This window comes from Cricetulus griseus, chromosome 3 (assembly GCF_003668045.3).
Source record: "Cricetulus griseus strain 17A/GY chromosome 3, alternate assembly CriGri-PICRH-1.0, whole genome shotgun sequence".
NCBI classification, from domain to species: Eukaryota; Metazoa; Chordata; class Mammalia; order Rodentia; family Cricetidae; genus Cricetulus; species Cricetulus griseus.
The window spans coordinates 221018881-221031254 of NC_048596.1; the positions used below are offsets into that span (position 1 = coordinate 221018881).

Consider the following 12374-nt stretch of genomic DNA (forward strand, 5'->3'; position numbering starts at 1 on the left):
AAATTTGAATCACTGAATCATAGCCTACTAGTTTGATTTACTGCCAAGAGCAAGGTCTTTGTGGTCATCTCCAACTACTATCCCAAAGTCTAGATAACTATGGTGACCTTTGATTTGTAGAAGCTCAGAACAGAACTCAGCAAGTACGTGTGTAGAGTGTCTCAAATACCATTGTCCCCAGCCGTATTTTGACCAGTTTGTGGATTGTCCTTAGAAGTGGACAGATAAAAACAAGAACAACAAAAACCATGGTTTGCTTTTGAAATACTGAGTAAGTTATATCTACCATGTGTTTATAACAATTGGTTCATTTTTACGATTCAGTCAGGAGTACTTAGATGCCTAAGGTAATTTTACCTAGTTAGCCATTTGTTAGATCCTAGATAAAAGATTTTTGGAGGAGGGTCATATATTCAAGTGTGTGTGTGTGTGTGTGTGTGTGTGTGTGTGTGTGTGTGTGTATGTGTGTGTGTGTGTTGTGTACGTAGCTAGATCCTGTTGTCAGTGAGTTGGGTTTTTAAATTTCGTTTTGTTTGTTTTTCGACTTTTTATTATAATTTTGAGTTTTATTTGTTTTATGTATATGGTGCTCTATCTGCATGTACCCTGCATTATTATTTTTAATGAGCGCGTTAGCACTGAATTGTATTACTCATGTCTAACAGGTCTTGGGACACCTTTCACATTGGCAGCTGTGCAGTGTTTCCTGTGTGGGAGAGGCCGTAAAGTATGAGAAGAGAGGCAGGAAAACAGATAAACTCATGGGTGTAGTTGGTTTTCAAAATCCCACATGTCCACAGTGATACACTCAAGAGGAATTTGAGATAATCAGACAAGAACTAGACAGCATTGTTTTCAGGGTCTCTTCTGGATCCTCTTAACCCCACAATGCACTGGGAGAGCAGCAATCTTGGGCATGCCTAGTGACTGTGTCCTAGTATAAAGCATCTTTTTTTTTTTTCTTTCTAAAATCAGCTTCTTTGTAGGACTCTGCAGTTACAATTTTACATTCTTTGCTTTGATGTAGATTTTACATTTTCTATTATTCTAAAGGTCTATCAATAATAATCTATTCTGCTTCAGAGAAGAGGACCCTTCAGCCCAGTGCACACATGATAATTAGAACTGGGCCTACAGCTCAAGTCTAGTCTTCCCCTTGTTGTGACTGGATTCAACAGGAAAGTTCACAATTTATAAATGAACTGTGATGTCATGAGCACACCTTGAGGTTTAAATTTCTGATAGGTCCTGGAATCTGTGTACTCTAGGAATGGGGTGACATAGCAAAGCAGATTAGAACAGCTTTCTATAGTCGGGGATAGTGTTTATAAGTAGCTAGTGTGGACTCAGTGTGTGTCAGATGGTGAAGTGGTGTGAATGCTGGGCTGAAGGTGTAGTCAGTGTGTGTCAGATGGTGAAGAGCTGTGAATGCTGGGCTGAGGGTAGCATCCATCCTGGGCTACAGAATAGATCTGACTTTTTAGCTATAAGGTGTATTGTCATAGAGTGAAGGAGTTACTTCACCAGAGACAAATGTTTGCTTTCAATTACCTGGCACAGAGCATATTTGCTTTTGAGTAGAGATGAGGTTCTTATGCACAACTGAATCTTCCTTGTAGTGTTAGGGACGGTGCATGCATGTTATTGGGCTGGGATGATAGTAGCTGGTCCTAGTTTGGAGACAGTTTGTTTTGCATCATTTGTTCTGGTCTTGTGTCATGTGAGGTCACTAAGTTGCAGAGTTCCTGACTTCTGAGTTCTATCTAAACTTGTCTCTTTGTGGTCATATGGTTGATTTCCAGTCGCAGAGTGTTCCTGCAAGTTGGCAAATCCTTGTTTTGAGTGCCTTCTCATGCTACTTTGTCTTGGCTTGTCCTTGTGTGTATTTCCTGTCCCGTGTTCATGCTTTCTGCTCTTGCTCAGTGTCCACTTGTCATCTGCCCCTATCCTGTGGCTGGCTAACTCTTATGCCGCCTCCTTACTCTTTGCTTTTAGGTCAGCTTGCAGCCTAGAAGAAAATGTTGTGTCTCTCACACCTTGGGGCCTTTAGGTCTGGAAGCTAGGGATGGAGACCTTGCCCCATGATCATTCTTCTTTTACTCCTGCCTCCCTTGTGGCTCATCTCAGCCATGTGTTTTGGTAGTCACAGCTCCTCATTTCTTCAGCACTTGGGTGCTGGGATTCAGTCTTCTGTTCACATCTGTTTGCTGATGCTTACTGTATGACTCCAGTGGCAGCATGAACAGGGACCCAAAGCCTTCGTGTGTCTGGTGGACCTGGCATAGTTTGTGGATTGAAGACTTGCACAGGACATGGGATTTTCAGAACTAAAATTGATATGAGTGGGCTACCCTACCCAAAGAGTCACTGCTCTAGATATTGTTAATAGCAACAACTGCTTCTGATCCAAAGTTCTGAGATTTCACTGACTAGATGGAATCTTGTGTGCTTCACTTAGGATGGGTAATTCCAGGGAATGTCAGGCTCTGCTTACTACCCTCCTGTTCTCTTCAGGGCTTGGCCCTGCTCTGCCACATGTTTCCGCTCCAGCTGTGCCCCTTTTGACACCATGGGATCTCTTCCATCCTCATCCCTGCCACCTATACCTCTTCCTAGAGCTGAGCCCTGCCAGAGAAAGTTGCTCTGTAACCCAGAGATCCTGTTCCCACCTCCGAGGGCCTCAGTGCAGTCTAGAAATGAAACCTTTTCCTCATTGGCCCACACTCTGCACAGTGCCTTTTAAATTTCTCTATAATTCTGGAGTTTCTATCTCACCCCTCTTCCTTGTCTCATTCTCTATAGCCAGATACCTGGTTCTCACACCCCCCCCCCCCGCCCCCACCAGCTCAGACATGTAAAGGCCAATATTGGCAATTCTTCCTGCTGACCTTTTACACTTCTACGTGGTCCTGGACTCCACCCTCCATTTGCATATTTTCTGTTCATAATGAAAGAAGAGTCCTACTTCCTATAAATCAGCCCTACTGGCCTATTTTAACATATTTAGTAACATGCTGATGTCTTGTCTCACATACATCAAAGTTAAATATTCATGGTTGTGTGTGTGTGTGTTTGTGTGTTTGTGTGTGTGTGTGTGTGTGTGTGTGTTTTGAGGTATGTACAGTAGGCCTATATTCCCTTATCAGTAGGTTGTGTTAAAAGGAAAACACTCCATTTCCAATTGGAGCTGAACTAGACTGTTTTCCCTGAACAGATCAATGTGGCCTTTCTGTGGCTGTGCTGAGATTTGAGCTTTCCCTTTTTATTTTAGTAGCAGGTGGAAAGACTTTGAGATGGAAGAATTGGTGTGACTTGAGCTTTTGCATGCCGGGGCAGGATTTGCCTTTTCCTCATCTCTGTTCTGGCCCAGGTGGAATTTTTTTCCTCTCCCAAGAGCACGGAAGAGGATGTCTGTCCTGTGACAATGATGATATTCCTTCATGACTAGGAAATGACCTGACAAGAGCTGGCAGCCATCTGTGGGTTAGTGTCTGGGTCATTTGCTGGTGGTGTGAATGTCACTTCATAGTGGATGGAAATTGAAGTGGTTTCAGAAACTCGAGGACTCACTCTGCTTACTCCTGGGTTTAGAAAGGACGTTTGGCAGCTGTTGTGAGGCTGAGGCAGCATTTAAAGGATTGCTGCTCCCGGGTTTTTGTCCTGTGTGGGCAGGAATCCAGAGCTGATGGCAGTGGCTCTCTCGAAAATGGAGCAGCTTATCATGTTTTTGATTTACATCATTTGTGCTGTAATTAGTGATTACTAAGATGCTTGAAGACTCCACACAGCATCCCAGCAGCTTTGTACCCCACACACCTCATTTTACAGCTGAAGGTGTCATTATGTGGACAGCTCCATGCTTGTGTTCTACTGTGGCTTTGCTAATGTGATTCCCAAGATATGCTGGTGACTCTACAGCCATTATGGAAGGTTCGCTCAGTTGCGATGAAAAATTACACAGCATAATTGTATATTCTAATGTTTTCCATGTAAAGACCATTTGAACCTCGATTTAAAACAGTAATAAATGCTGTATTTGACCATATCCTTAGTTATCATTACACTTGGAAACAGGCTAATTTTCCAGCCATCCAATTTTAGCACAGGTTGAAGATGTTGGAGAAGAGAAAATGTATTTCAAGAGTGTACAGTGGTTTCTCTGAAGAAGTTGGAGCCACTATTTACTTTTGGTTTCTTGTGTATATAGCTGTTTTCATGAATTAGACCTGGCTTGAAGGATTCTCAGGCTCTGAGGAGGGTTGTTATTGTATTACCATAACCACAAACAGGAGGGCCCTTTGCCTTTGCCTGCCTGTGACACTGAGCGCGTGGCAGCTCCTCCCCTAATCTAGTCCCTGGTCACTTTACCACATGTTTTAGACCAAATCAGAGAAGTGGAAGATAGCCATTTGATCCCCACACCTGTGACAGTTCCTATCATGTCTTGTCCTTCTATAGGACCCACAGGTACCCTTTGCTGACCACATTATAGGAGAACACTATAGCATTCTGGAACCTGTATCAGTTGCTCCTCTACTTACTCAACCATGTTTCCCATGTCAGTCATACTAGTTTTACCCCTTTGTGTTCCTGGGTCCTCTGTAAACTGCTCTGCCAGGACTGGCCACAGCCTGTTCATGGCCTGCCTTAAGGACAATTTGCACTTGACTAATGGTTTTTCCCCATTGTCTTACACAGTTTGGATCTTAATTAGTGTTGTATTCATGGCTACTGAGATTTTCCTTCACTTAATGTGGACTTGTGCACATCTTTTCTATCCCCTAAGCCTGTGAAAAGCCTTTGTTCTGAATGGAGAAGTGTGTGTGTGTGTGTGTGTGTGTGTGTGTGTGTGTGTGTGTGTGTGTAAAAATGAAAATGCTGATGGGGCAAACATTAGGAATTGAGCTGTCTGGTCCCCCAAGCAGAGTGTAGGGCATTTAGGGGCACTGAGAAAATCCAACTGATTGAATGAAGCTGTGTGGTGTGCTGCCCAGACACAACTATAGATTCAGTAATCTGGAGATTGTGTAAAGTACGAAATCCATAGCTGTACCTGTCTAAATTCAATCAGGGACCGAACCTAAGATAATAAGATACTGACATTCTTGGCAGGCACTCGACCACTGAGCTTTACTCCACCCCCCACCCTTCTTATTTTTCCTTTTGAGACAAAAGCTTATTTAATTACTCAGGCTATGCTGAGCTCACTAGATAGCCCAGGCAAGCTGTGATCTTGTGATCCTCCTGGCTCAGCCCCCTGTGTAGCTGGGATTAGAGGCCTGCACCAAGGCCTGGTGAGCAGTGGCTATTGTAGTTTCCATGACCCTGCCCCGTTTGCATGGTGATGTTGTGGTGCTGACCCTGTTGTAGTTGTGGCCATGGTGACTGATTCTCTTTTGATGACCTTACTCCAACTGGTTCACACGGAAATAAGCAAAATCAGCGTGGTCTTTAAGAAATGTACTGTTTTGTTACATTTGTCTCCAGGTAATCTTTACTTTGGCTTTTTCCTCTGCCTTTTTAAAGAACTAATTTGGCCTCCCCTTTCTGTTTAGCTCTTGAGAATGAGTAAGAATACAAATTCTTTAGACCCTTTTTGTTATACCAACTAGGCATTGGCGTACTCTTGGAAGCTCAGCCGCCCAGCCTCATTGGTCTGCTCCACAGGGTAGATTTAGAAGTGCCCCTGCTCAGCTCCTCAGCAGACCTGTTCTCTGCCATGTTCCCTGCCCTCACTGGAAGCACAGTCAGGGCCCATTTTCACTCTCAGAAACAGAGGAAGGAAGACAGGAAAATCAGCTTGTTGGCCAGCAGGGCTCATTAATGATTTCCCCGGATACTTCTGGAAATTCCCATCCAACTTTCTTCATTATCTGGCTTTTTAGTAATGCAGATTAGACATTATAGCAAGCAATCTTGTTGGTTCCAGGTCCTGGCATATATAGGAAGGCTAGGACATCGTTTCCCTTTCATATCTCAGGGTGAAACATTTAAGTTAGGTCCGGGATCTTCTCACTTCTCAGAGCTAGAGAGGTGTTGGAGTCTTGGAAGGATTACTGTGCCTGTGTTCAGCTGGTGGAGGTGAGTAATTGCGGGCTGTGAATTCCGCAGCACAGCAGTGCATAGCTCAGGGCCTTCAGGGATGTGAGAAGACTTGGCAGACCATGGAGGAAAAGCTTGAGAACTCAGACTCAAGTGGAGGGGGCTAAAACATGAACTTTGCCCTTTCAGAATTCCAGGCTTGTATGGCTTTAGGTAAGTTGCTAATCTCCTGAGCTCAGCTACTCCTCTATCAGTAAGAACACAAATACCTCATGCATAGAACTACTGGGAGCTTAAAGGAGATGAAATACGAGTGTTTCAAACAATGCATGGAATGCTGTAAGCATTCAAAAGTTCCCTGGTAATAGGGCAGTATTTCAGTGGGCTACTTGTGGACCAAGCAGTCATTGCTAATGTAATTACTGTTACAAGTTCCAAACAACTGATAACAAACCCATTGTAAGCAAGGCTTTGAAGTAGTGAACAGATCCAGCCACAGTGGGTATTTAGTAGGAATAAATAGACTAGAAATGAATGTTTCCCAAGACCTGTTTTGTACTTCCGCCAGCCACTTCAGGACTAATAAAAAAATGCTCGATTAGACTGTACTTTTTTCTTTAGCAATTATTGAGATACTTCATCACTTTAACAAGTGTCAACTGAGTGCTGGGGAGATGTCTCAGAAGGTAAAGCACTAGCTATGCAAGTGTGAGGATCAGAGTCTGAATTCCCAGAACCCACGTGAAAGCTGGAAGTATAGCATATATGGTTGTAATCTCCTGGCCCCCATAAGGAGAGGGGAAACAAATTCTCAGCCTAGATAAAGCTGGACACAATAGCATACATGGCTGTAATCTCAGGGCTCCCACAAGGAGAGGGGAGACAGAAATTCTCAGCTGCCTTGGAGATACATCAGTGTATAAGTAGAGGTGTGTTCTCACATCAGTGTCAGCTAATAGGTGTCCAGATGTTAGCTAAAAGTCACAGATTAGGAGGTTGAGAAAGAAGGTTAAGGACAGAGATTGACAGTGGAGGGATCCATGTTAGATTGGTCAGTGGAGAGGGTGAGGATGAGCCATGATGGAAGAGGCTTGGAATGGGGAGTGTCTGAGAGGTCACATTCCAGGTCCGGGACATTGGTTGTGCAAGTAGGGTTTGGTATAGTTCCCAAGTTGGCTGAAGGGAAAATGACAAGGTGAAGCCATGAAGTGTGAGGAGCAGGCTGGTTGAGCTAGACAGAGAGTAGTGGCTCCTGCTTGGGCTTTGGAGGACCGATTGGGTCAAGCCCTGACAAACCATGGGAAGAGAGCAAATTCTTGGTACAGGAGAGTGTTTGTGAATGCTTCCTTTTGTGGTACTACAGTCTGCAGAGGTGGATGTTTTTTGTTTTTTTTTTTATCTTGCAGTTCCAATGAAGTCTGTACTGTGAAGCCAGGCATAGTCCAGAGGCTTCCCCACATGTGCTGTGAGAGCAGAAATAGCAGGGAGTGTAGCATAGGTTCAATCTGATGCAGAGGTACCGTACCACTTTGTGGTGCCCACAGCAGGTTTCTCACTGGATTAGGGCTGTGGCAGCTGAGGATAGTGAGACCTGGGCTGATTCTGTGTATTTCCATTTTCAACCCTAGAGTCCTGATCAAACCAGGAACAACCCAGGAACCCAATAATCAATAATTGGGAAGGAGTCCCTTGGGCAACTTTATCAGTTGTAAATTTCTGTTATCAAATCAGTTCTCATCAAAGTGGTTGGTTCAAACAACAGGAAGGACCCTTCGGATATACACTTAAGTTAAGCATTGTTAATTAAACTAAGTGTGTGTGTGTGTGTGTGGTCTATAAAATAGAGTCTTGAGAAAAGAATGAGATATTCTGTGTCACACAGAAATATTCTCTGCCTTCTGTATGTGCCTGGGCCCTTCCAAGTTCTGAGAGCCCCAATACTGGTATAAGGCTGCATGACCAGCACAAGCTTTTCTGTGGATTTCAGTGGATCTTAGATATCTTTGTGTCATGGATGGTAAAAAACAAACAAACTTCTCTTGTTTCCCTTTTCTGGAGAAGGAAAGCCCATGACTCTGAAAGATGTCACACATGACCCAGTTGGATTGTCTGATATAATAACTCAAACATGCACTTGCATACACGTGTCCACACTGCTTCTGTGTGTGTGTGTGTGTGTGTGTGTGTGTGTACGTGTGTGTACGTACGTGTGTACGTGTGTACATGCCCGCGCAAGCATGCATTCTCGTGCCTGTGTACATGTAGGTCACTTTCTAAAGGCACGGGGTCTGAGTGTGACAACTGGTATGGGCCTGGTGTTTCTGACTCTGGAGCTTGAGTTCTTTGATGAGGTTGTGAAGCTCAGTTAAATGCAAGGAAAATGGTTTAACGTCCAACTTTTTCCAACTCAGTGAGTTGAGTCTTTTTATCTTTGCAGTGAACTTTTAGGAGTAAAACAAAATTCATTTCTTCCTAATGAAATGGAAATAGAATTTATATTAAAAAATAAGAAAGAGGTGAAATACAGCCAGATTAAAGATGGAAGTAAAATGTTAGTCTCATAAAAACAAAGATTAAGATTCTTAAATTTTGTATTAAAAATGCTAGCCTCAGATACTCTGTATATTTTATAATTAAACTCTAATGTCTGTGGGAGTAAGAGTCCAAGTTCACAGTGTTATCAGTACTTAAAGTAACAGATATATCAGTAAATTTACTTTTGGAAGATTTTATTATTATTATTAATTATTTATTAATTATTAATTATTTTATTATCAGTAAATTTACTTTTGGAAGATTTTATTTTATTATTGCTTAATCTAGCCTTGTCTTGTTTCATAATAACATTTCTTCTAAGATAAAATCAGGCATTTCTTCAAATCATTAAGTAGATTCCTAATAACAATGTCCTGTTTTCTGAATGTTTAGAAATTTAGTCTGTGGGTGTGTTTTCAAGTGAAGATTACTACTCTGGGTTACAGCCCTCCCTGTTTTGAGAAAGCAGAAATTTTCTAATTCTTGGGGTGGGGTTTAAAAATTAGTTAATGGTATATGCAAAATGTAAAGCAGGGAGCTTTATGGTTTGCTGATCTGTATAGGTATGTGTACTGTTGCTATGACAACATTTATGGTTTATTTATATTTTTAGGGTTTTTTTTTCATGAATGATTACTCACTGTAATAATATTTCTCTGACTAAGGTTGAGAACAGCAATCACCTGTAGATACAAACACAAATACCTACAAAGCAATCTGACAATGTAACCATTTTGCAAAACAAGTTCAATAGATTCTCCCCTTGGGCCAGGGACTTCCCTAGCTATGGGTTTTGATCATATTTACTATACCAGGCACGAATTTCCTCCTGTAGTGCAGGCCTCAAATTCAGTCAAGAGAGTGGTTCATGTCCCCATAGAGTCTTGACACAGTTGGCCAGTGGGCACTTTTGCTTGCAGGGCTGATACTGTAGCATGCAGGGTCTAGCACTGGGTAAGACCATTGAGGCTTTCTGCCCCAGCAGCCTGCACAGCGAGCTACCCCACAGGGAGAGTTTCCTGGTCAGTTCAAGATTGATTTTTCCATGCCCTGCCACCAATAATGACGTTTTAAAAATCAAATGTTTAGAGTTGTTCACCATAGGAAAGTACCTCTCATCCGTTTATGTTGCCCTTAGCCTGCTTCCATCTAATAGCTGGTCAAGTGCCTCTCTTCACCCACTTTCTTGGAAACTATTGGCTAATGGTGTAGACAGGAAAGAGAAAATGTAACCCTCTTTGGAAAAAGCCCTGTCAGAGCTTATTAGCTACCCTCCTGGTTTTTCCTCTTTCCAAAACCCAAGTTCATGCAGTCCTACACCACACTGAGATTGTTTACTGCCCTGGGCAGAATTCCTGACATATTTGAGGCCTTGCCCCTGTTAATTTCTGCCAGATTCCCCAAGCCACAACTGGTCCAGTCCATTCACACCAGCAAAACTCGCCTTCATCTCCTCCCTGACCTCTTACAGACTGTGCCAAATGCATTGTTGTGTAAGTATGCTTAAGGCCAGTGGCTGTTCCAGGGCACTGCTGTACCTGGTTGGTGTCCCAGAATTTATGGCTTTCTGCTGTCATTGCCTTGGCTTTGAATTCAGTCTGACAACTTCGCCTGTTTGACAAATGTTAGATAACCCACCTCCCTTCCTTTAGTAAATATACCAATGGTGAGGATTATATTGCTTGCACCTGATGAAATAGGCCCTATTTCCCAAGGCCAGTGGGAGAGGTATGCTTGAGGGGTGGGGCAGTGGGAGGGTAGAAGGAGAAAAGATAGTGAAGAAGCCAACCACTGATTCCCAACAGGCAGAGCCGGCTTCCCTGGGTAGACAAGCCTGTGTGTGCATGGTTTCAAAGCCCAGATGACAGGCCAGAGATGGCAGTCTGTGCAGCACGACTGAGAGGTGCAGGTAAGGAAAGCTCTGAGGGCAGTGGGACACCACTAGGGTTTGGAAATGAGTCAGTCTGGGCGGGAGAGCTGCTTCCCCTTTGTTCACCTCAGGGACTTGGGCTTGAGGGTTCTGTTTCTCCGAGCCCAGCTCAGCCTCAGTGCTGCCAAAAGCCTGGGTCCACAGACACTCAGCGGAGCAATATTTCCCCCATTGTTTAGCTGTAAAGTTAGCTGATCTGTGGTACAGCTGGGTTGACTTTTTCAGCTCTTGAAACTTCTTAAGCTGGCTTTGGTGTGTGGTATTAGAAATCAAGCCCAGGGCCTTGTGCATGGTGGGCAAGAGCTGTACCCCTGAGCGCACCCTACCCACTTACTAAGCTCTTTCTTGTGCTGCTTTGTCAGCAAGGGAAACTTCAAACATTTGCTTTCCTCCCTACCATCTGTTTCTGTACACTTGTCCACTTGTCCACGTGGCAGGGATCTGTGGCCTGATGTTTGGTTTCTGATACCTGATCCTGGGGAACTTTGTTGCTCCTTGCTGACTATGTCTTAGTGGAATTTATTTTATTTTATTTCTTGAGGTTATATAAATGGGCTGGAAATGTTGTTCAGGTAGAGCTTTTGCCTGGCATACATACTTAACACCTTGGGTTCCATCCCCAGTGCCCCCCACCCGAATTATGCATATAGAATTGTTTGGCATTAAGCAGACATTAGTACTGGGCATAGTGACCCTTACCTGTCACCCCAGCACTGGGGAAGCTGGGACAAGATTACCTGGAACTCCAGGGCAGCCTGGACTACAGAGTGAGTTGGAGGGGCCTGTCTAGGCTCTATGAGATCCTGTCTTATAAAAACAAAATGACAAAAATGCTGTGCAGGACCATTTGGCAGCTCTTCCTACAGTTGAAGGCACATGGAAACCTCCAGTGGAGCTGCTGTTTGCTGAGTGTCATCTCTTCAGGGCTGCAAATGCTGGGCAGTAGTATTTCTGATCTGGCTGCCATCATCTCTGCTATGGAACCTTTAAACCATCCCCTCTGACAGAGTCACCAATGATCCTTTGTCTGTATGTACATGAGGGAGGGAGTAAGAAAGACTATTTCAAGAGTTATGCTTGTTCATAGTGATATAAGCCTCCTCCTGCCATGATGGAAGAGGGAGAGTAGACCCTTTGGCTGAGAAAGTGTTGCTTTGGTTTTGTTAACTACATTGTCTCAAAAAAGTGTCAAAAGTTTATTTACAAATAAAAGAACAGACGCAAAAAATCAGATGTTCAAAATGACTTTTAAGAGTTTTTCAAATACAGGGTGACTCAACTAATAATGCAAATTTCTCTAAAAATATTTATGTGTGTGTGTGTGTGTGTGTGTGTGTGTGTGTGTGTGTGTGTGTGTGTGTGTGATGTGCCTATGTGTTGAAATCATATCCTAAACTTTGGATCCTCCTATTTCTTCTTCCCAAGTGCTAGGACTTCAGGCATTTGCCATGGATCCTGGCTCTGCCCTCCATGCTTAGCTAAATGGGAGTGGTCAGGGTCTTCCAAGCTTCAGGTGGGTGCAGTAGTGGGTCATGGAATCAGCTGAGTAGGTTGCAGTGAGCTGTAGGAGAGGTGAAGTGACGGACATCTCAGAATACACATGTAGTATTATTAATGTGAGAAAGTGCCTCTGGGACTTTGACTTCATCTAACTGTGGGGTCTGACTGTGTCACTGTATAAAGTGCTTTACACACACAAACCCTTGAAAGCCACCTGATCTGTGGCTTTCAAGTTTTTCAAAGAAGTTAAGTATTTGTGACAATATATCCTTATTGCATGTTTTCCCAGGTTCTTTAGGGTTTGTATAGTTATAATTATGCTAAGGGGAAGTGTTAATTACTATGTCTTTCTTAGCCCCCCCTTTTT

At 43.3% G+C, this 12374-nt stretch overlaps 1 protein-coding gene across 3 annotated transcripts in view; it reads left to right on the plus strand.

The window, feature by feature from the left end:
• Nucleotides 1-12374, plus strand: part of Fam107b (family with sequence similarity 107 member B) — a 71045-nt gene that overhangs the window by 24456 nt on the left and 34215 nt on the right. The window contains exon 1 of one of the 3 annotated variants that reach the window (XM_027405205.1): nucleotides 10383-10486. The exons of the other annotated variants lie outside the window; for them this stretch is intronic. Within the exon in view, the coding sequence (XP_027261006.1) occupies nucleotides 10453-10486 (34 nt within the window). The 5' untranslated portion in view covers nucleotides 10383-10452. Of the gene's footprint in view, nucleotides 1-10382; nucleotides 10487-12374 lie in introns of those variants that run through there. 3 annotated transcript variants of the gene reach the window in all.